Source organism: Caretta caretta, chromosome 6 (genome assembly GCF_965140235.1).
Source record: "Caretta caretta isolate rCarCar2 chromosome 6, rCarCar1.hap1, whole genome shotgun sequence".
NCBI lineage: Eukaryota > Metazoa > Chordata > Testudines > Cheloniidae > Caretta > Caretta caretta.
Window position 1 is genome coordinate 1545070 of NC_134211.1, and position 22991 is coordinate 1568060.

The 22991-nt window shown below is 56.4% G+C and overlaps 1 protein-coding gene across 1 annotated transcript; it reads left to right on the forward strand.

Moving 5' to 3' along the window:
* The first annotated feature begins 2350 nt into the window (after positions 1 to 2350).
* On the forward strand, positions 2351 to 21576 carry LOC125639066 (RING finger protein 112). The gene is made up of 15 exons (XM_075129155.1): positions 2351 to 2421; positions 3727 to 3828; positions 12457 to 12559; positions 12738 to 13053; positions 13512 to 13781; positions 14112 to 14249; positions 14476 to 14580; positions 14758 to 14808; positions 15493 to 15549; positions 15698 to 15784; positions 15946 to 16075; positions 16198 to 16328; positions 16732 to 16785; positions 18575 to 18649; positions 19245 to 21576. Exons 2-15 carry the CDS (start codon positions 3741 to 3743, stop codon positions 19764 to 19766), a joined length of 2127 nt encoding a protein of 708 aa, XP_074985256.1. The 5' UTR covers positions 2351 to 2421; positions 3727 to 3740; the 3' UTR covers positions 19767 to 21576.
* The last annotated feature ends 1415 nt before the right edge of the window (positions 21577 to 22991 follow it).

A 22991-nucleotide genomic window follows, 5' to 3' on the forward strand; every position in this document is an offset into this window, starting at 1 on the left:
TTCGCCATCTTGGAAAGGTCAAAGTTCAAGGAAGGAACCCCTCCCCACCTACCGACAGCCATTTTGAGAAGGTCCAATGACTTTCTCGGACCCTGGGCTGCCGCCATGTTGGGAAGGTCAAGGGAGTGGAGAGAGCCCGGACACCTGGGTTCTATGTCCCAGCCCTGGTCGCTGCACAGACTCCCTCCCCAGACCGAGATCTGTGAGCCCCCCCCGAGCCCTTCCCCAGCCTTTAGCCAAGACACCCGAGCCGTGCCGGGTGTGACTTTCCCGGTGGTGAACTTCCCCCCGAACAGTGCCGCTGCCTCTGCCACCGTTCCCGCCACCCCTGTCCCCACCCCGACCGGCTGCCCTCGAACGTCCCGGCCCTCACCAAACCCGCCTTGACCCCGTCTTGTCCCCCCCCCCCCCGTTCATATTGCAGCGAGAGACCCCCGAGTTTGCATGCGGCGATTGCCCGCCCTGCGGGCGCGGTGACAGGCGCCCGGGCTGCAGCTCTTGGAGAGAAGACAAAACCGGACCCGTCGGGATAAATCCACACGGCGCACCCCCAGGGGGCGGTGTAACGCCGACAGAGCCCGGGCGTCGGCCGGCGGGATCGAACCGGCGACCTCTGGGGCTCAATGCAGGAGCCTCCACGGCATGAGCTGAGAGCCACGTGGCCCTTCGCTCTCGCTCAGTGGTCTTGGTGCCACTGGCGGGGACAGACCCCCACACCCAGGAGGTGTGTGGGCTACAGCTGCACGTCTGATTTCCCAGCCGGGACCCGGGAGGGAGCGGGGCGTGGGGGCCCGAAGGGGCAGATCCCAGAGCCGGCGGTCATGCTTCTGCTGGCTAATCTGCCCTGGCCCTTTGACAATAAACGTAGCCCAGGCCACAGGCTCCACCCCAAGGCCCCGCCTCTACTCTGCCTCTTCCCACCCTCTCCACAAGGCCCCCCTCCCACCAGCTGCGGCCGGTGGGTGCTGAGCACCCCCCTAGCTTTCCCCATGAGTGCTTGAGCCCTGGAGCACTCTGGGCGTCGGTGCCTATGCCCCAGGCCCGAGTCCCTTCCAAGGGCCGCCTGTGGTGTCCAGCCCCTGATCCTCCGTTCCCAGCAGACCCCAGTGCGCCGGCTTCCCCTTAGCCCCCTCCACCCACAGCGCTTGAGTGCCGTGACAGTAAACCAAAAGGAAATTGATTCCAGAAAGAGCAGAGCTTCAACTGGAAACACGTGGGAGAGATGGGAACAAACGGTCTTGTCCAAAACGAACCAGAAAACACAAACTAGGACCTACCCCTATCAATCGTCACCATTCCGAGCTAGCAAAGGAGTGCGTCACCCCAAAATTCACTCTTTTGCAGCATTTGCTTGCCTCATGGAACCAGGACACCCCTGGGCCCCTGCTCATCAAGATATGTGCCGGGTGACCAGATGTCCCGATTTTATAGGGACAGTCCCGATTTTTTGAGCTTTTTCTTACATAGGCACCGATTACTCCCCACCCTGTCCTGATTTTTCACACTTGCTGTCTGGTCACCCTAGACCTTCTCCACCCTGTGAGCTACTGGACCAGACACTTGTTTCTGTTCTCGGACAGGGGCAGCCCCTCGCTGCCCTGTCGTTCCATTTCACCTCCAGGCGGTTCCGATGGTTTGCCGTTGTCTTGGAGGGTTTCTATTGAGTTAGGATCATAGACTATCAGGGTTAGAAGGGACCTCAGGAGGTCACCTAGTCTAATCCCCGGCTCAAAGCAGGACCAATCCCCAATTTTTGCCCCAGATCCCTAAATGTCCCCCTCAAAGATTGAATTTACAACCCTGGGTTTAGCAGGCCAATGCTCAAACTACTGAGCTAACCCTCCCCCCATGGTGATCCCCCAGTGGTTTGAGCATTGGCCTGCTAAACCGCAGGTTGTGAATTCAATCCTTGAGGGGGTCATTTAGGGATCTGGGGCAAAAATTGGGGATTGGTCCTGCTTTGAGCAGGGGGTTGGACTAGGTGACCTCCTGAGGTCCCTTCCAACCCTGATATTCTATGATTACCTTCTATGACTTCTTCTGGGCTGGGACCAGGGTAGAGAACTGACCCATGAATTCCATCACCCCCGTTACTGGGGAAGGGTGATCACTGCGACCTGAATGGGCCTCTGATTCCCTGGTGGCAAACTTGCCCTCCCAAGACCACCAGGGCATACATTTCAATATTAGCTACATTATGACCCGTCCACACATCTCGCAGTGATCCGGAGTTTCAAGAAGTCACAAGCTTTCGGTAGAGACCTCACGTGCAGCTCCACGGCTTGTTTTCTAACTCTGAAAATACGTATTCTAGATTCTTACTCTTTGAACCCGCTCTCCTTACTAATAGTGATACTTTCTTGCAAAGTCAGCTGGTTAGTGTGGAAACAGCCACTTCAGGCTGTGTTTCACCAGGGCAAGGTAAAGCCCCATTTTAACTACGGTTATGCTTCGTCCTGTGTTTTCCTGGTATTAAACAGCCTGCACGGGGGTGTGCGCTTGGGGAATAATACTAGCTAAAATTTTGTTTGTTCTTAAACCAAAGGCCCACAGCCACATAGGGGAAAGAAGCCAGCATCTCTTTACCCTGGAGTGCTGTGTAAATTGCTGAAACTTGCTTTCAAATCTGCCTTTTTAAAATGGGTTTCTTGAAACAGTCAGTTTGGGTGCTTAAATTGTTTGTGATTTAGGGGCATAAGCACTGAACTTTTGTTTTTCTCCTCTGAGAAAATGTACGCGTGACCTCGGGCGGGCGGGGGAGGCGAATGGGTATGTGGTTTTTTAAAAGTATTTTGTTGCAAACTGTTTGGGTTTCGGAGGCTTAAATATACGGGCTGCCAAATGGGGTCCGTGTATGTTTTAAAATGGTTACAAAAGTTTGTTTTCATGTTTAACTATGTAGGAACAAGTGCGGGTGGGTTTTCTATAGTGTTTTGTTGCAGTTGCAAACTGCTTTGGGGGGGCTTAAAATACGGGGAGATTTTTTTTTCTTTTACTCTGGGCAAATGTATGTTTTAAAATGGGATAAAAATTAGTTTGATGCTTAAATTGTTTGCGATTTAGGGGCATATGAAAGGTGTCTTCCCCTCCCCCACCCAGGAAAATGTATGCATGATTTCAGGAAAGGAGGGGGTATAAAAGTGTGGGTTTTTAAAGGTATTTTATTGCAAACGGTTTGGTTTTGGATGCTTAAAATACTGTTTTTTTTTTTACTCTGTGCAAAACGTGGGGTCGGGGGGAATTGTTTGTGCGTGGGTAATTTACAGTCTGAAATTGATTGTGTAGCACAGTGACTTTTAAACAGCCCCAACACAACCAAAAAGCACCTCCCCTAAATTATCACTTGATTTTTCAATTTCACACAACTGTTTCCTGTGTCTTTTTAGTCATGTTGACTCCCCACAGTGGGGGGGGGTGGGGGGGGCAAGAGAAATCCTTAGACCCGAGTGCAAAGAAGTCAAAGGGAAAAAGAACGAGAGGAGGGAAACTCTCCAGGATCAACAGTTGACAGATGGTTGAAACCTAGTAAATATATTTTGATTATTTGTTTGGTTGCTCAACTGGTTTTGTTGTTAAGCGAATACCTAGGTGGGGGTGCATTTCGGTGAGAGGGAGAGATTATAGATTATAGAGTTAAGGGTTCGTTTGTGAACATTGTTTATTTGATGCTAAATTGGAACATTTTTTCGCTAATCAATCCTGTCTGACTCTCCCGACCTGCCGCAGTCAGAGCTACGGAGATGTGGCCGGCCGAACCACCGAACAACCAGGAATCTGCCGAGCCCGTTAACAATGCAACCAGCAGACGAGCGCAGACAAAGCATCAGGGTAACTCAAAACTTAGCTCCGGCCAGCCAAAACAAATGACTCAAAAATCAGCACGGCTGCCACACCTTCAGCTCCTCTGCGGTTGACACCGCACCGAGCCCGGAGAAAGCTGTGAGCAAAAACACGGAGGCGGGTGTGCACTTTAGGGTGGTGAATAGGGCTGCAAACACACACAGTGCCAGGGTGGCTACGGGCTGCAAAAACACTGTTGCAATAATTTCTCTGTCTCTCATTAACAGTAAGGATTTTGGAAATTGGGAGCTAACATTGATGAGGGATGTTCTGTCTCTGAGTGCCGACCCTTTGAGTGACTTGGAAAGACCGATAACTGTACAAAGTCTATGCTGGTGGCGGTCAAAAATTGGGTTTTTCTAACAGGAGATGGTAGCACTGCCCACGCGGGCCTCGGCATGGGGCTCACGGCCGTGCGGATAACGGGGTTTGAACACACGAGGGCCTGCGCAGACTTGCAGAGGGAGCGCTCAGCGGCGGCAGGTGGAATGAGCGTTTGGATTTGCAGGGTTTGGGGGACAAAGAGGCGCCTGCCGAAACTATGGGCGAGAATCCCTGTTAAAAAAAAAAAAAAAAACGTAGAAAAGGTGGAAGGGGCAGGGAGGAGAAAACACACTGTTATGACTGAGAACGAGGGGTGGGATCGCGGAGAGTCTGATTTCGAAAAGCCCACGGAGCGGGGTTCCCATCCGCTCGCGAGAGACCCTGAGGCTCAAATAGTGGCTGATGCAGAAGAGCCTCCGCTCAGCGATGGGGCTTCTCCCCAAAACTTTCCAATTCAGCTACTTCTCTTAGACTGCAAGGCCAGAAGGAACCAGCCGGGTCATCTAGCCTGACCTCCTGCACGTTGCATGGTTCAGCTGCTGGATCTCTTGGGAGGTGGGGCTAATGGAATGACAATGGCCCAATCTATTGTTCTGTTTTCAGTTCAGACCAGAGTACCCCAAGCAGTAAATGGCCACCCACCACCATCCAATGGAGGTCTTCGTGTTTCTTCCATTTCAACCTGTTACTTTGGCGCTTCACGGTTTGGTTGGGTTTTCAATTGAAATGGACGTCGGAGAGCCATAGCAAATACCCCCCCCCCCCAAACGCCCCTCGCTTTGAAATGCTGGACAGGGAGGAGTTTGTTCTTCCAGTGTGATTTATAAATACAGGGGAGGCGTGCGACCCCCGGCAACGTGTCGGTCTGGGGTTAGCCCGGCACTGACTTTGGAAATAATGTGATTTTTCAACCGTCTAGTGACTTTGCGAGGCTAGAAAGCCTGACCGGGAGCGTGCCACGAACTCCTGAGGGGTTATTACACCTGATGGTTTAGTTGGTGTTGGTCCTGCTTTGAGCAGGGGGTTGGACTAGATGACTTCCTGAAGTCTCTTCCAGCCCTAATCTTCTATGGTTCTATGATTTTATGACCCACAGGGGTGTATAAACTCCTGAGCTTCTGTCTGATTTACTACCAATCTGGGCTCCCCGCCCCGCTTTTGGGGGGTGAATGCCCTTTAGCCCTAATTACTGACAATCTTTCCAACCCCCAGCAGGGCCTAATATCTTCAACCCTGATGGAAAGCGAAGGAAATCTGGGTTGGAGAGTCACCCCTAGGCCTGGTCTTATAGAGCCACGACAGGTGACCGAGGTGCCGTGGGCGGGTCGATGGGGCTTGGTCAGCGCTGTTGAGCTCAAGTGAGTGTGTCAGACGTCCGGGCTTTACACAAAATGCGAGAGCTCCGAGCTTGTCTTTTAAACTCACCTTGCTGGTTTTATTCCCCACCCCCGTTTCTCCTGCAGGCGTTTCAGCTTCTTGGCTGGGAATCCGTCTTTTTTCTTAAATAGCCGGGATCTGGCAAGCTATTGTATTGGACCGACATACGGCCCTTGAAAACAAACCAACCTGCCCCATCAAACCCTTCGTCTTAATCTAAGGCCCCTGTAACAGACACACGGATGGTCTCAGTGGCCTTTCCAATAGATATTGTTATTCACAGATGCCAAGGTTTCCTAGGTTTGATCTCACATTTCATCCCGGCACCATCCTCTGACTTCACCCTTTTGGATTTCTTACAAATCCTCTTTTTCCTTAGCAGGGCTCTGTGAGGTTTGTGCGGATTGGCCAGGCAGTATAATGCCCTAAGCCGGGATCCTTCGACTGGCTAATTCTCTTTAAACCACTGTCCGGGGCGCTCGCGTTTTGCACAGCGTTTACCAAGGTGACACAGTGGGCTACATTTTCGTGGGTGAAGCACAGACGTTGCATGGGATAAGCTACGGCTTCTTCCCAGGCCCGGGTCAGCACCCAGTGCTTGCAGTTTCTATCCTCTGAAGTCCACGCAGTCATGATGCTCCTGGCCCGGCGTGTCCCTGACGCGGCCCCCACAATCTTCCGTAAGCTTCTGGGCCGAGGGCCTTCCTTCCGTCCGCACAGCTGTCTTCCTCGTCCCGCTCGGGGTCCTCTTGAGCAATGCGTCTTGGCGTTGAGCAAAACCACGCTGGGCCTGATTCATCTTCGCTTTCTGAGGCACGGCTGGCCAGGGCCTCCGGGGTCTCTAGGAAGGCCTCTAGCTGCCGAGTTTCAGGGAAGGAACAGCTGTCAGTCCCCTGGGTTTAGATTTATCCAACCCCAGGTCGGTTCCCACCCCATTGCACCCCATGCTTCTGGTCATGTGTCAGTCTCAGGGGTGGAGATTACAGGTGGGCGGGGCCTTAAAGGTCAGGGCGGGGACAGTGTTTCTTGACGTTGTACCCTTCGATGGCTCCCATGCTTGGGTCAACCCTAAATCTCCAAGAGCCAGAAGCTGGGAGTGGATGACAGGGGCTGGATCACTCGATAATTGCCCCGTTCTGTTCATTCCCTCTGAAGCACCCGGCACTGGCCACTGTCGGCAGACAGGACACTGGGCTAGGTGGACCTTTGGTCTGACCCAATGTGGCCGTTCTCATGTTCTTATGAGTTTGTCAGGGCTGAGATTGGAGTTGCTTGTAAAGAAACAATGAACATTTTGCTGGTTGGCAACAAGGGGCTTCTGTGTCCCGGGAATCAACGGTGAAGTCACCCCAGAACGGTGCCCTGGTTAGTTGTATAAGCCCTGTGAAAGACGGGTGTCTGCCAGCTTACTGGAGTTGGCTCCCCCTCTCCAGAGATAGGACCCCTCCGGCGCAGGTGGTGCAGTGGAGGGCTTGGGTGAGGATGAGACACATGCCCTTGGCTTTACCGTGCCCCCTGTGGATGACGATTGTGATGCATTGGAAACGGTATTAAAATTTGTGAGCGATCAGTTTAGATTCTCAGTGGGTTTCCGGGTCCTGTTGGCAGGCTAGGGGACTCCGTGAAGAAGCCTGTTATCAGAGACATTTCTGCAGAGAGCCAGCCTAGAGTAAGGCCCATCCAGTTGTGCCCCTCTGCTTTTAAAGGAGCAGCCTGTTTTGTTTTTCTCTGTTTTGCGGGTCTTGTGTGTTATTGAGCTGGATTCTAAGCAATAAAGTCATGTTACGTTGATACCTTCCAGACAGGCTGTTTAGGTTTGAGCTAACTTCTCTGTGTGTTTGCCATGAAAGTTAACAAGTATGGCAAGGCACCAATGAGAAAATCGGAGGGAATATTATGCTGGAGTTGCTTCAAACCTGCTGTTCTGAGAAATATCAATGAACTAGTTTTGCATTCAATTGTCTTGTCTGGAGCAACTAGGATAAGAGTTGGAAAAGGCCAGGGTGCCGCCTGGCTTTCTCGTCAGATGGGGCAGATGGGAGATTCTCTCCACACGTGACTTTTAACCCAACCAGATGCTCACCGAATGTGTCTGCTAGGTAGGAAAGTTCTCCTCGGCATGGGGATTTTGACAGGAATTTTGTTTTTGACACTGGCAAATGGGGGATTGGAGGCTGAACTAGGGTTTGAAGGGAAATTAAAATGTCAATGGGAAGTTTTCCTGAAAAGTGTCTGATTCCTTGGGCGGGTGGGTGGGGAATAGAATTTGAGTTTTTGGCCCAAACTTTTCAGGTTTTTGGCTTTTCTATGAAAAGTTGAAATTTTCTGTTTTCTGAAGATCTTTTACTGTTTTTTTTGTGTGTGGAAAAACAGGGTATTGGACACAACAGATTTTTTTCCACAGAAAGTGTGTGATTTGGGAGGGGGATTTTCTGATTTATTTTTAAAACCCAAAAGCTTGAGACGCTTCTGGCTTCTTTGCCAATAATGTTGCTGGCTGGTTTCTTTGACAACAACTTGAAATTTTGCATTGGAAATAGACGTTTGTTTTCCGTGCCAGAGTCTTCGCATGTGGGTGACGGTCACTGGTCACAGCTGGGTGCGAGATTTCGTTCATCACAGTGGAAGTGGAAGAGTATCACAGGAGGAGAAACTGAGATCGCGGGGCGCGGCCACATCGCGCCAGGCGCTGCACAGACCCTGAGTGACCGCAGTCTAAACAGACAGAGGAAAGTTTTTGCCGGGCCTGTGAAGTTCTTACGTTCTGCACTGCTCGGTTTGGATGTTTGTCTCGTGGTCTGTAACATGGTCACTTCTGAACCCTGTGTCTGACCTATCCCCGGCTCTAGAAAGGTCTGAGGTCTAGTGGGTTAGAGCAGGGGGGGCTGGGAGCCAGGACTCCTGGGTTCTCTGCTCACCCTATGTCAGTGCTGTTGCCCCCCCGGTGTGTCGCCAGTCCAGGATCCCTGGCTGAAATGTTTGGGGCGGGGGGTGCCCCATGGGTCCAGGGACTGTGACAGGTCAGCATCCGTTTGCTCGGCTGTCTTTGTTGCAGAGGGTCCCTCATCTCAGACCAGTGGGTTGTGTCAGCAGCTCATTGCTTTGAAAGGTGAGTCACTTGGGGTGGGGAGGGACGAGGGGACAGGCAGATGTGCTGCTTGGATCCTTGCTGGGAGAGCCATCCCCATGCGGGGTTATGGGCAGCTGTTCTGCAGCTGCCCCACCCCAGAGGTGGCTGCATCTCAGCACCAGGCAAGCCATCCCCGTGTGGCGTCACTGGGTAGTTTTTCCTCCGCTGTCCTGCCCCAGAGGTGGCTGCATTTCACAGCCACACGAACAGCCACATGAACCCAGGACTCCTGGGTTCTCCCCCTGGCTTTGGGAAGGAAGTGAGGTCTAGTGGTTAGAGCAGGGGCCACTGGGAGCCAGGACTCCTGGGTTCTCCCCCTGGCTTTGGAAAGGAAGTGGGGTCTTGTGGTTAGAGCAGGGGCCACTGGGAGCCAGGTGTGTTATTGTGGGTGGTTCTTTTCCTGCTGCTCCACCCCGGACCCCACTGCATTTTTGCCCATGTTTACAATCCATCTCCCCCCACTGATCATTGTTTTCTCTCTGCTCCCCATCTCTGGTCCTCAGCCTGCCTATTCTGTGAACCCTGGGGGGCGCGGGGGTGGGTGGGTGGGTGGGTTAGAAACTAGCTCTCCAACCCCTCCCTAAGCCAGGTCTGATCCCCCATGCACCAGATCATCGTCTATGCTGATTACGAGAGGTGCAGCCATTCAGCCGATGTCGCCCTAGTGCAGCCGCCGAAGCCGGTGCGATTCAGAGATGAAATCTGCCCCCTCTGTTTGCCGGGCCCCTCTGATCCTCCCCTGCAAACAGCCATGCTGGGTCACCAGCTGGGGAAACTGTTACTCAGGTAGTAAGACCATCCCCCGGGGAAAGGTGCTATCGCTCCGTGTCTAAAGCCCCATGCTCCTGGAGTCCTGGGATTCCTGCTGCACCTTGAAATAAACCCAGCCCAGCACTCTAAAATTTGTGGCCGTCACAAAGCTTGGTGGAAAATTTTGCTGTTTGAACGCTCACAGGGCCAGACTGAAGCCAGAGACCCTCCGGTGTTACTCCTGGGTCCGCCCAGAAGGACGATTTGAACGGGCAGCACTGTCCCTCTCAGGTGTTAGCTGGTAGCTCATAACCTGTCAACAGCACCAGGACTGGCCAGAGGTGTCATCAGTGGTGTGGGATCGAGGGCACCAGTTGAACTGGGGTAAGTGACGGGGCTCTGGGGACTGGGAGCAACCTGAGCGGGGTGTGATTTGGGGTGGAAATGACCCTTCACGACGAAGTCCACTTTGCCCGGGCGGCCAGAGAGCCTGGAGAGTCTAAGACTGTCCGTGACGCGACTTTTCTTAGGGGTCCAGGAGTTCCCATTTGTTCCTGGCATGGCGAAATCTCATTACCGGCAGGCCGCCGGGTTGGCCTGAGGTTGGCACTCACGGCCGTGAGCCGCACCAGACAGGGTGACGCAAACTCCCCCTGGAGACTGGCGAATTCCCCATGGCGGCCGGCCTTAAGGAGCCCTGAGCCGACGCTGCCCCCTGGTGTCGGTCAAGGAGGCTGCAGACGGAGGGGGTGGCCCGTTGGCTCGGGCGGGAGAGTTTTGTGTCACAGGTTCGGGTCCCGCATAGGCTTTGCCGTGTGTGTGTGTGTGTGTGTGTGTGTGTGTGGGAGGCGGTGTGGTGTGGCCAGCTGGGAAGGGGAACGGATGCCAGTGTGGGGTGGGTGGATGTGGGAGGAAAGCGGGTGGGGACTGGAGCAGAGGATGAGGGTGTGTGTGCGGGGGGATGACGATGGGGTGGGACAGAGAGGGATGGGCAGGCATGGGGGTGGATCCAGGGACCCGGTTCTCCGCCCCCTCTCCGCCGTCCCCCCACCCCAGACTCCGCAAGAGATTCAGGCCCAGCCTGCAAGGCCAGCTCTGCACCATCCACCCTCACCCGGAGCCTGGCAGGGACCCCGTCAAACCCGAAATGGTCTGGGCGCCTCCTGGATCGGACCCGTGCCCCCCAAACTCATTGGCCAGGGCAGCAGCTCAGCTGGAACTCTCTCGCCGTCCACACTCCCGGCATGGACCGCGTCATGGAGGGAGGGAGAGCTCAGTGGTTTGAGCATTGGCCTGCTAAACCCAGGGTTGTGAGTTCAATCCTTGAGGGGGCCATTTAGGGATCTGGGGCAAAAATTGGGGATTGGCCCTGCTTTGAGCAGGGGGTTGGACTAGATGACCGTCTGAGGTCCCTTCCAGCCCTGCTATTCTATGATCGAGCTGCTCCGGCCCCAAGAAGGAATTTGCTACCCGTTTGTCATAGCAGTTGCTGCAGATCTCTGGATCCACCCCCCCTTTTTTTGTGTTGATAGTCTGAGTCTGAGCAGCACCCGCCCCCAGCTCTGCTCCAGGCCCATCCCCAGCCTCCGCATAGCTCTGAACCCAGCGGTGGGCCTGCTCCCAGTCTTGGCTGCTGGCAGTGGCTGCTCCGTTCTTACCCCCGAGACCCCACTCCTGTCCTAGAGCCAGGGAGAGAACAGAGGCATCCGGGCTCCCAGACCCCGCTGCTCTAACCCACCAGACCCCACTTCCTTCCCAAAGGCAGGGGGAGAACCCAGGAGTCCTGGCTCCCAGACCCTGCTGCTCTAACCCACCAGACCCCACTTCCTTCCCAAAGGCAGGCGGAGAACCCAGGAGTCCTGGCTCCCAGTGGCCCCTGCTCTAACCACTAGACCTCACTTCCTTCCCAAAGCCAGGGGGAGAACCCAGGAGTCCTGGCTCCCTTCCCCCCAGCCCCACCTACCAGTGGCTATTCACACCCTCCCCGCTGGCTACCGCCCTCGCCACGCCCTGGGAGCCAATCTCCTTTGCGGTCAGAGCCCGGCTGCTGGGCAGGAGGAAATAGAAACCAGCGGAGGCTTTACTTTCGTTTCCCTAGGATTAAATCTTGGACACGGGCAGAGCGAGCTGTGGGACAGGTAACGGGGGGCCAGCGACAGTTCCCGGGGGACAGAATCGCCCCCTCCAGTCTATTTCCCCCCCATCCCCAGAGAACCCCCCTGAGATTGGAGTGGCTGGTTTCAAACCAGCGGCAGCTGGGGGGCACCGAAGGCAAACCCCGGCCACCCCCCGGCCTCTGGCTGGGGCCCGGCCCCCAACCCCCCAGCCCAGCCCCCCGGGTCCCCACGCAGCGAGCCGCGCCCGGCCGCCACGCCCGAGAGCTGCTTGAAAAGTCCCGAGCGGCTGAAAATCCCGCTGCCCCCGGGGCACTTGCGCTGCGGTGGGGAGGGGGGCGCAGATGGCAGCGGGCTCTCCCCAGGTGCGACGGCTGGGGACGCGCGGTTCCCTCCTGCAGCAGAGACGGAAATGAGTGGTGTTTAATGCCAGGGAGCCCGGACTCCTGGGTTCTCTCTCCAGCTCTGGGTCGGGAGTGGGGTCTAGTGGGTTAGAACCAGGGGAGGCTGGGAGACCGGACTCCTGGGTTCTTTCCCCATTGCCGAGAGGGGAGTGGGGGGCGAGTGGCTTAGAGCAAGGGGGACTGGGAGCCTGGACTCCTGGGTTCTCTCCCCATCGCTTGGAGGAAGGAGTGGGTTAGAATGGGGAGGGGAGCTGGACCCCCTGGGTTCTGGGTGCAGTGGGGCTGTGGCATGAGGTGCTGGCCAAAGAGAGTTTGCTCATTTCTTGAGGTGCTAGTGGGGATGGGGGGTGTCCCCAGTACACAAGGAGAGCCCTGGAGAATTCAGCACTCAAGAATTGGGATTAGGACATGGAGTGTCCCATCCCTGCTCTGTGCCTCAGTTTCCCCCTCTGCCAGCCCTCCTGTTTGAGCACAGTGGGTGTGAGGGGGTTAATCCATTGGTGTCCTGTTGACTCAGCTCTCCAACAGAGTTTGGCTTTAGTCCCAGGCCAGGAGGAGTGGAGATCTGGTGGAGCCCAGCCTGTCACCTGCAGCATTATGGGAAATGCAAATAATAGAGGGTAAGCGCCCCAATCCCACCCAATTCAGGTGTAACCCATTCCAGCGCTGGGGCTAGAGTCCACGATTCCTGGCTCACAGCCCCGCCCCACTCGACTTCAATCCCCTGCCCCGCGCCCCCCCAGCTGGGATAGAACCCAGGAGTCCTGGCTCACAGGCCCCCTGCTGTGCGTTTCCCAGGCCGATCCCACCCCCCTCCTCGAAGTCAGCTCCAGAGGGGATGGTGGATCGACTCCAGGAGGACGTCACCTGCTCCATCTGCCTGGACATCTTGGAGGACCCCGTCTCCATTGAGTGTGGCCACAACTTCTGCCAGGGCTGCCTCGCGGCTCACTGGAGTGGGGTCTCGGCTTGGGGGTATCAGTGCCCCGAGTGCCGGGCTCCCTGCTCCAGGAACCGGACGACCCCAGACACACGTCTCAAAAGCCTGGTGGAGAAAATCAGAGACCTGCCACGTGAAGGGACGTTGACAGGAACAGGGACAGCGAGCCCTGAGGTGAGTGCAGCCCACCTGAGGCTGGTCCAGAGATGCAGCCACCTCTGGGGCGGGGCGGGGGGGGAACAGCTGCATGTTTGCTGCCTGCAGCACGGTGTCCCCTATCTCCACGCTGGGGCCCTGGGGTCAGGGGGAAGGCCGGCTAAGGGGATTCCTGTGTGCCTTTAGCAACCGCTCAGGTCCCTGGGCTGCTAAGGGGGGAGCTGGGCACTCAGGGCTCAGACCTGCTGATAAGAAATTAACCAGCAAGCTACCAGGGTGTGACTTCAGATGGGGGCCCCTGTGAGGGGACATGGACTAGCTGGAAGTGGGGGGGAGAGGGTGGGGCACTGGCTTGGATGTGGCCCATGGTGGGACTGGCTGGTCCAGGGGGTGGGAATGGGGCTCTGATCCGGGGGAGAAGGGACTCACCATCTCAGGGGTGGGGTCCCAGCTCTGATCTTGCTCTGTCCCTGCAGCCGGGGCCGAGGGCTCAGCCGGGGCCGAGGGCTCAGCCGGGGCCGAGGGCTCAGCCGGGGCCGAGGGCTCAGCCGGGGCCGAGGCGCCCGGTGCAGCTGGTGCGTCTGGACGAGGAAGGGGGCCTGACCCTGGACAAGGAGGCCCTGAGCCGCTGCCTGGAGCAGGGTGGGGTGGGGGACGCCCCCGTCTGCCTGGTGTCCATTGTCGGGGAGCAGCGCCGGGGCAAATCCTTCCTGCTGAACTACCTGCTGCGTCGTCTCCAGAGCCTGGTGAGTGCAGCCCTGATCCCCTCCCAGAACCAAGGATAGAACCCAGGAGTCCTGGCTCCCGGCCCCCCGCTCTAACTCACTATACCCCACCCTCCCCTCCCAGAACTGGGGATAGAACCCAGGAGTCCTGGCTCCCAGCCCCCCAGCTCTAACCCACTAGACCGTCTAGACCCTTGTCTGTGTGTCTGTCTCAGCCCGAGTCTGCCTGTCCATCATCTTTCCAGTGCGCTGGTCCCCATGCTACTTGCCTGCTAATAAAATACTCACAGTCCCCCGACCCCCCGCACTAATTGCGCTGTCCTCCATGTCTTCTTCTCCCCCCCCGCCCAGGATGTGAAGGATGGATCCTGGATGGGCCGGGAGGAGGAGCCCCTGGAGGGCTTCGAGTGGCGAGTTGGTGCCCGCAGTGTCACCAAGGGGGTGTGGGCGTGGAGTCAGCCCTTCTGGGTCCCCTCTGAGGAGGGGCAGGTGAGTGGGAAGAGGGGTGGGGAAATGGGGTGGGGGGGATGAGTGACTGCAGTAGATCTCTACTGGGGGAAGCAGAGCAGACAGAGCTTGGGTGGGCTCGGAGACCTGGTAGTCAGGGAACACAGAGCCCACCAGGGGCTGGGTCTCACTGGGTGCTGGGGTATGTGGGGGGCAGAGTGGGGAGCTGGCATGAGACACTGGCCTGTGGCTCCCCCCTGCTCCCCAGGTGGCCGTGCTGCTGGTCGACACCGAGGGCTCCATGGACATCGCCAGAGACACGGAGACCAGCGTGAAACTCTCCGCCCTCTCCATGCTGCTTGGCTCCTACCAGGTAGGCAGTAGGGGGCGCTGTGCTGCAGGGAGCGGGGCAGGGCTCAGCAGGGGGCGCTCTCCCATTGCAGCCAGGGCCGGCCCCGATGCCCCAGGTTGGCACTAGGGGGCGCTGTGCTGCGGGGAGAGGGTCGTGCTGGTTTCTGTCTCTAACCCTGTCCTCTCTGATGACTTGCAGATCCTGAATGTTTCCAGCCAGCTAAAGGACCCCGATCTAGAGTATCTGGAGGTGAAGCGGGAGGAGGGCAGGACATGGTGCCATTCTCCTAGAGCCCCAACGGGGTACTCTGCCCATTCTGCAGCTGGGGAAACTGAGGCCCAGAGAGAATCAATGACTTACCTGAGGTCACATGGGGAGTCTGTGGAACAGCCAGAGTTAGAACCCAGGAGTCCTGGCTTCCAGCCTGCCCTTCCCCTGCTGTTTTAACCACTAGACCCCACTCCCCTCCCAGAGCTGGGGATGGAACCCAGGAGTCCTGGGGCAGAATTCAGCAGGGCCCAACTTCTGTGCTGCTCCAGGGTCTGGAATTCGCCCCTGCCCGAGCTCCATGCCGACTGAGAACACGGGTGTTGCCAGGACTCTGGGAAAGTCTCAAACTTTGGCATCTTGGTCTATTCTGCTCCTACCGTCGGTGGGCCGGGGGGGCAAAGAGAGCCCCTGGCATGGGGCGGGGGGAGGGGAACCTTGACTTGCAGTTCTGCTCTTTGGCCACTAGGTGTCTCTGCAGCAGAGGAGGAAAGCCCTGGGACCGGGGGAACAGACCCAGACCAAGCTGGACCTGCAGCTTTGTGGGTGGGTGGGTGGGTGGCAGGGGGGTGTTTGTTGGTAGGATTTTCACCCCCACCTGCCACCAGGGCACACGCTGCCTCCCTGCCCCAGAGATCTCAGTCCCCTGCTCTCTCTGCTCTGCAGATGTTTCTGCACGTGGCCGAGGAGGTGGGAAAGGAATATGGGCTGGAGTCCATTCAGGTGAGACGACTTTCCCCCCCAACCTCCCACCCTGCCCCATGCAATCTCCTCGCCCCACTGCATGGGATGCTCCTGCCCCAGCCACTCCCTGCCCCACACCCGAGGGGTTCAGCCTTCCCCTCCTGAGATTGTCCTGTCTCCCCTGCAGCAGCTAGACCTGCTGGTGCGGGATTGGAGCAACTCCCCGGTCTTTGGAATGGACGGTGGGAAGGAGCATCTGAGAGACGTCCGACAGGTGAGTGTGGGGCTTGACACGGGGCCTTTGCCCTCTGTGGGGTGCTGGCTCCGATCTGGCCGCAGGGCAAGGGCCTGGCTGGCTCAGGGGAGCAGGGAATGGGTCCTGGAGTATTTCCCTCCATTGATGTCTCACTTTGCTGATTCCCCCGGCTCTGGCAGATGCTGGCGGCGAGGTCCCCTTGCAAACACCCCAAGGCCCTGGAAGCGCTGAGCAGAAGCAAAACCCGCTGTTATGTGATGCCCTTCCCTGGCAAGCGGATCATGACTGGAAGCGAGGGATGCGTGAGAGGTAACGGACTCGGGACAGCGGCTCTGAGCCTGCACGATGGGGTGTCTCCGTCTCTGCCGGGGAACGGGCCGTGGGGGGACGCTCCGGCTCTGGGTTCATTGCCATGTCCCTCCCCTTTGCAGACATGGATGAGGATTTCCGGGACAGCCTGAGGGACTACGTCACCGGCCTGGTGGCCTCAGCTGGTCAACACGTCTGGAGGGACCGGCACGGGGCGCTGGTGACCGGATCACAGCTCGCTGCCAAGATAAAGGTGTGGATTGGCCAGCTGGGCATGGGGTCTCAGTAGTTGACGCTCTCCCCTGGCAGTCAGCGCTGGCCCCAGTACCTCATGGTGGCACAAGGGGGCGCTGTGCTGTGGGGAGCGGGGTGGGGGCTTCGCCCTTTTTGCTGAACTTTTGTTAATTAAGAATGAGGGTTGTATTTATAGCCTAGCAGAATCCCAGCTTGGATGATTCTACCGAGCCTTTCTAAATCATCCAGGGAAGTTCTTCATTTCCCCCGCCAAACTGATTCCCACTGTTGTCTTATGTCCGTTCCCCAGCTGCCCTGCCCCAGAGGTGGCTGCATCTCAGTGCCGGGCGAGCCATCCCCATGTTCCCACTTTTCTAAGCCCTGTGGAATCTGTATTGTGATTTCTTGTGCTTTCTTTGCAGAAATTCTCTGATCTGATGAAGAAACATTGCTTCGGCTTCTCCTCTCCCACTCAGGTACCTTCTCTGTCTGTTTCTGCCTCTGACCTGATCAAGGGGTGTGTCCCTCCTCCTGAATTCACTTCTGATGTAAAACTGTAGCCTACTTTTGCCTTGTCCAAAAGGTGGCTGCATCTCATGTTGGGCAAGCCATCCCCGTGTCGTGTTGTTGTGAGTCTATTCCCCAGCTGCTCCTCCCCCTCCCACAGTATTCTTGCCAGCAAGTTAAAGAAGTATGGGCTGGATGAATGGACTATAAGGTGGATAGAAAGCTGGCTAGATTGTCGTGCTCAATGGTTAGTGATCAATGGCTCCATGTCAAGTTGGCGGCCAGTATCAAGTGGAGTGCCCCAAGGGTCGGTCCTGGGGCCGGTTTTGTTCAATAACTTCATTAATGGTCTGGAGGATGGCGTGGATTGCACCCTCACAAGTTTGCGGATGACACTAAACTGGGAGGAGTGGTAGATACGCTGGAGGGTAGGGATAGGATACAGCGGGCCCTAGACAAATTAGAGGATTGGACCAAAAGAAATCCGGTGAGGTTCAACAAGGACAAGTGCAGAGTCCTGCACTTAGGACGGAAGAATCCAATGCACCGCTACAGACTAGGGACCGAGTGGCTCGGCAGCAGTTCTGCAGAAAAGGACCTAGGGGTGACAGTGGACGAGAAGCTGGATATGAGTCAGCAGTGTGCCCTTGTTGCCAAGAAGGCCAATGGCATTTTGGAGTGTAGGGGCATTGCCAGCAGATCGAGGGATGTGATCGTTCCCCTCTATTCGACATTAGTGAGGCCTCCTCTGGAGTACTGTGTCCAGTTTTGGGCCCCACACTACAAGAAGGATGTGGAAAAATTGGAGAGGCCAGTGAAGGGCAACAAAAATGATTAGGGGGCTGGAGCACATGACTTATGAGGAGAGGCTGAGGGAACTGGGATTGTTTAGTCTGCGGAAGAGAAGTATGAGGGGGGATTTGATAGCTGCTTTCAACTACCTGAAAGGGGGTTCCAAGGAGGATGGCTCTAGACTGTTCTCAGTGGTAGCAGATGACAGAACAAGGAGTAATGGTCTCAAGTTGCAGTGGGGGAGGTTTAGGTTGGATATTAGGAAAAACTTTTTCACTAGGAGGGCGGTGAAACACTGGAATGCGTTACCTAGGGAGGTGGTGGAATCTCCTTCCTTAGAAATTTTTAAGGCCCAGCTTGACAAAACCCTGGCTGGGATGATTTAGTTGGGGATTGGTCCTGCTTTGAGCAGGGGGTTGGACTAGATGATCTCCTGAGGTCCCTTCCAACCCTGATAGTCTTTGATTCTCCCCCAACCCCAGAAGTGGCTGCATCTCAGCACTGGGTGAGCCCATCCCTATGCAGTGTTGTGTGTGGCTGTTGCCATATGCTCCTCCCCAGAGGTGGCTTCATCTCAGGAGTGTGTTGACACTTGTTGGAAAAAGTTTGGTTTTTTTCCCCCCGAAGAGAAATTTGAGTTTCCAGCGAAATATGAGAAGTTGAAATACTTGATCTGGTGTCTCATGGGAATTACAGTTTGGCTCTGCATGCTCCCTTTTCTCCCCATAAATCAGCTCTCTGGTCAGACTGCAGCTCCCATGATGCACCATAGAGGAGGGGATGATGTATCATGGGGCTTGTAGTTTGGGTGCCTGGCTTCAGGCTGAGCTGCCATGGTGGCTCATGGGAGTTGTAGTTTCACACTGGCTAGTGGCATCGCTCTGTTACATGAGGTTGCTGCAGTTGCTAGGTGGAGACAGGGCCCCATAAACTGCGGCTCACCCCGGCCTTGTCCTCCCTGTGCAGATGGCCATCACCTTCCACAACCAGAGAGTCCTGGACAGGGCCAGTGCAGACCATGCTGTGTTTGTGACGGAGAAGGTGAGTCTGTGCGGCAGGGGCCCCTGTGCCCCAGCCAGGGGAACTGTCCTGGCCAACCCCACTGGCTGTGGGCTTTGGGGTAGGAGACAGGACCTCGTATCTCCAGCTCCCAGGATGACTGTAGAGATGGGAGGCTCAAACTCCTGCACTGGGGTTGGGAGTGGGGGAGGGAATAAGTTTGCCCTGTGGGCAGCTGCAGTGGTGGAGGCGTCATGGGCCAGGTGCCTAATGGGCTGGACCAGGAGTCAAAACTCCTGGCTTTTGTTTATGGTGCTGTCGCTGACTCCCCTGGGCTCATCACTGAGACTCTCTGGGCCTCGGTTTCCCCATCTATCAAAGTGGGAGAATGATCTTGCCCTTGGGTGTTTTAGCCTGTGAGCTTTTTGGAGCAGGGATGGCCTCTCACTGAGTTTGTGTGCCGCGCGAGGGGAGGGCCCCCATCTCGGTCCAGCATGAAGGGGCCCCCCCATCTCAGTCCTGGTTTGTGCCGTACCCGGCACGAAGGGGGAGCCCCCATCTCAGTTGGGAGGGTGGGGTCCATGCAGCGCTTGCCCCTTCTAATGCTCTTGGCCGTCTCCTCTCCCGGCGGGCGCAGGACGGCGACTCCCGGAACATGGTCGCCTGCCTGAAGGTGCGGCCGAGCAAGATGGCGGAGCTGTTCGCGGAGCGGCGCGGGCAGTTGCTCTGGCGGTGCCGGACGGACATGCGGGAGCCGGCGCCGGAGAAAGAGGCCCAGCTGACGGAGCTGGAGGAGGAGCTGACAGGGGAGGCCGAGACCTTCCTGGAGAGCTACGGGAAGCGCTTCAAGAAATTCGCCATTTTGGCGGGCGTGGGCGCGGGGGTGCTGGTCCTGGGACCGGTGGGGGGCGCTGCCGGTGCCGGGATTGCCGCCGCTGTCATCGCTGCGGAGGCGGCTGGGGTGCTCGCCCTGGCCGAGGTGGTGGCCATTGGGGTTGGGGCGGGCGCCGTGGCCGGGGTTGTCGTGGGCGGGGGCGTGGGCGGGGGAGTTGGTGGGAACATCGCCCAGAAGGATAGGCAGAGGGCCAAGGCTCCTGGCGGCGGGAGGGAGGAGGAGGACGGCACTGAGGATCTATCCGACGAGAAACCCCTGATCTGATCGGTGCCCCCCCACAATCTGGGGCTGACGAATGGGGTGACAGGACAGCAGCGTGGCCTGGACACGTCCCCCACAAGCCACCCCAGAGCAGGGAGCCGTTGCCCCCAGATTCTAAGAAGGGACGTTTAGATCCTCTCGTCTGATCTGCTGTGCCACCCAGGCTGGAGAATGCCACCCACTTCCCCCTGCCTTGGGCCCAATATCTCCTTTGCACTAAATCATTTCCCAGAAAGGCGGCCAGTCCGGCTCGGAATCCGGAAAAGACGGAGACCCCCACCGCTTTCCTGCTGGTGAATCACCCGCGCTGTGAGAAATCGGGTGCCTCGTTTCCAACTGGAGTTTCTCGCTTTAACTTGCAGCCCTCGGTTCTCGCTCTGCCTTCCTCCAACGTTGCAGGGCCACTCCGGCTGCAACACAAAGCACTTGGAAACGCCCTGCCGATGGTCCTGTCCCGAGATCACCCGCTGGGGGTGACCATGGGCACCTGGCTTAGTTCCTACAGGGGCAGCCGTGTTGTCTGGTCCTAGAGGATAGATATCCAGCCACTCCTATGAGCGGGAAGACAGGTCCAGGGGAGCGGACACAGAAAGACGTGGATTGGGTTTCCTGCTCTATCATGGGCTTCCTCTGTGACTTTGGCCAAGTCACTTAGTTTCTCTGTGCCTCAGTTTCCCATCTGTATACTGAGGATAATAATGCATTGAAAGATGGTGAGGGGTTTGAGCTCCACTGAGAGAAAGCGCTATCCAAGAAACAGGCATCGTTATGTATTCTGCGGGAGGGCTATAAAAACATCCAAAGCTAAAGGATTTTCTGTTCAACACCCATGAACGCACGCCGAGCAGGGGACACCATCTGACCAACTCCACAGGAAGGCTCAGCTCCCACCCTTCGGCGCTGGTGAAAAGCCAGGAGTTGGGCTTGAGGATTTCCAACCAATGAGGGCTCGGGCTAGGGGTACTCTCCAGCTGTTCCATGCCCAGGCCAGCCTCAGCTGGCGCCTACGATCCCATAGACCGCTGTAGCGTGAGGTACGGGGTCAGCTCCATCATGGCTTTGCCTTGGTGAGCCGGGAGCGCCCCTTCTCGTCACAGATTCCAAGGCCTGGGTAACATGGGCCATGACCCTGCCCTGAATTAATTCCTGCTTGGAGTGATCTCTTAGAGAAACTTCCCATCTCTAATTAAAAATGGACAATGATGGCAAATCTGCCACGACCCTTGGTAAATTATTCCAATTGTACTGACTGTTTAAAGTTTCTGCCTTACTTCCAGTCTGAATTTTGTTGAGCTTCAACGTCCAGCCATTGGAGCATGTTAGACCTTTCTGTGCTAGACTGAAGGACCCATTATGAAATATTTGTTCCCCAGGTGGGTACTTATGGACTGGGACCCAGTCACCCCTTAACCTGCTCTTTGAGTCCTATCTTCCTAAGAACTCCTTGGAAACCTAATATCAGGTGAAGGGTTAATGTCTAGCTATTCCACCTGGAAGCAGGCGGGGCACACCCTGACTGTTTCCTAGGAGCAATGCACACATTGCTCTGTCCAAGGACAAGGGCTAGATATGAACCCTGAGAACTTGATTGTTTGGACAGCAACTGTGGGAGGTTTCTTTAGCCTGGGCTCAAGGCCTGAGAACCAGGATTGTAGTAGATAGAGGATGGTAACTAAGCATATGAATCAACGTCATACATTCCTTTGTGTAGCAGTGTGTAATGCTTAGGGGGAGAAATATAATAAAAGGAGAAGGTGGAAGGCGGGGGGCAGAACAGCCCATCTCCGCTGACCAGCCTGTCTGCTTGCATAAAGCTGTGTTCTGTCTCATCACTGAACCGCAACAACTGGCGCCCAACGTGGGGCCCTCAGCACTCACCTCGCCCGGCAAGGGTTTCAGACGCGTCACTCATCCGCTTCGTGGATCCCGGTGAGTATTTTTCATTGTGGTAAGTATGGGAAGCTCCCTCTCTGCTTTGCAAGTGCAACACCGCAATGAGCTGCAGTATTTGCTGCGTAAGGCTCAGCATGACTGCCCGGCTCGAGAACTCACTCTCCTGCTACAGGAGGTGCGTGCCAAGTGCCCGTGGTATCCTGAAGCTGGAAGCCTTAAGCTAGCGGACTGGGAGCGATTGGGCCAGACATTGCACAAAGAGCCTCGGGCACCCGTGCAGGCTTTACATGCCTGGCACCTCTGCCGCGACGTGGTACAGCGTGTCGCCTCGGACAGACCCTCCCTCGCGAGGCTGGTGCTCTCGCCACCCCCGTCCGCCCCTGCAGCCATCCCCCCTCCTGGCGATGCGACACAGCGTGTCGCCTCGGAAAGGCCCTCTCCAGCCCCAACAGAGGAGCTGCCGATCCTGCCACCCCCGTCCGCTCCTGCAGCCATCCCTCCCCCTGCTTCGCCCCCAGTGCCTCTATTACCACCGCCTCCCTGGCCTTCCCCACCGGAGCCGGTGTGTGATCACCCTCCCCCCATGGGGCCCCCCGGAGAGTCATCTGCATCTGCTCAGAAGCTTTCGCTGGTGCAACAAATGGTTCACGCAGCGAAAGCTCGATCAGATCGTACAGCAGAGGAGCTGGCTGATCTGGTCTCCGTTTGCCCGGTGACCTGGCAGAATGATGACCAGGGCAACCCCGTGGGCACCTGGACCACTCTGCCATACTCGGTGGTTAGAGAGGTAAAGAAAGCAATTCGTGAATTTGGCCTGACTAGCACCTTTGTGCGTGGTCTCATTGAAGGGATGGGTGCTGGGTACTCCCTAATCCCTGAGGATTGGAAAACGCTGCTGCGCATGATGTTGTCACCCAGTCAGTATGTTATTTGGCTTAGTGAGTATCGGCAGATGGCAGAACGCCAAGCCCAGGTACATAGAGAGCACGGTATCATTTATGAGCATTTGGCAGGGGAGGGCCAGTTTGCTACTATTGAGATGCAGTCTCAACTCCCTCAGGCCGTCTTCCCCATTATTTCCACCTGTGCCCAGCATGCTTTTAAGAAGGTCCCGGATTCAGGCAAGCCTACCAAAAGCTTTGTCAGTATCCGTCAGGGTGCCTTAGAGTCCTTTTTGGATTTTACCAACAGATTGCAGGAGGCTATCCTCCGACAGGTGGATAACACTGAGGCAGCTCACGAGCTCCTGTTAAAATTGGCAGTTGAAAATGCAAATGAGGATTGCCGCCCTGCTCTCCAGGCAGCACAAGTCTCTGGTATTTTAGAGCTCTCAGA

Bases quoted from the DNA above. Each gene is read 5' to 3' on its own strand.
- LOC125639066 (XM_075129155.1), top strand. From the start codon at position 3,741: ATGTGGCCGGCCGAACCACCGAACAACCAGGAATCTGCCGAGCCCGTT. The intron at 16,329-16,731 runs GTGTGGATTGGC...CTTTCTTTGCAG, and splicing joins AGCTCGCTGCCAAGATAAAG to AAATTCTCTGATCTGATGAA. The intron at 18,650-19,244 runs GTGAGTCTGTGC...CGGCGGGCGCAG, and splicing joins CTGTGTTTGTGACGGAGAAG to GACGGCGACTCCCGGAACAT.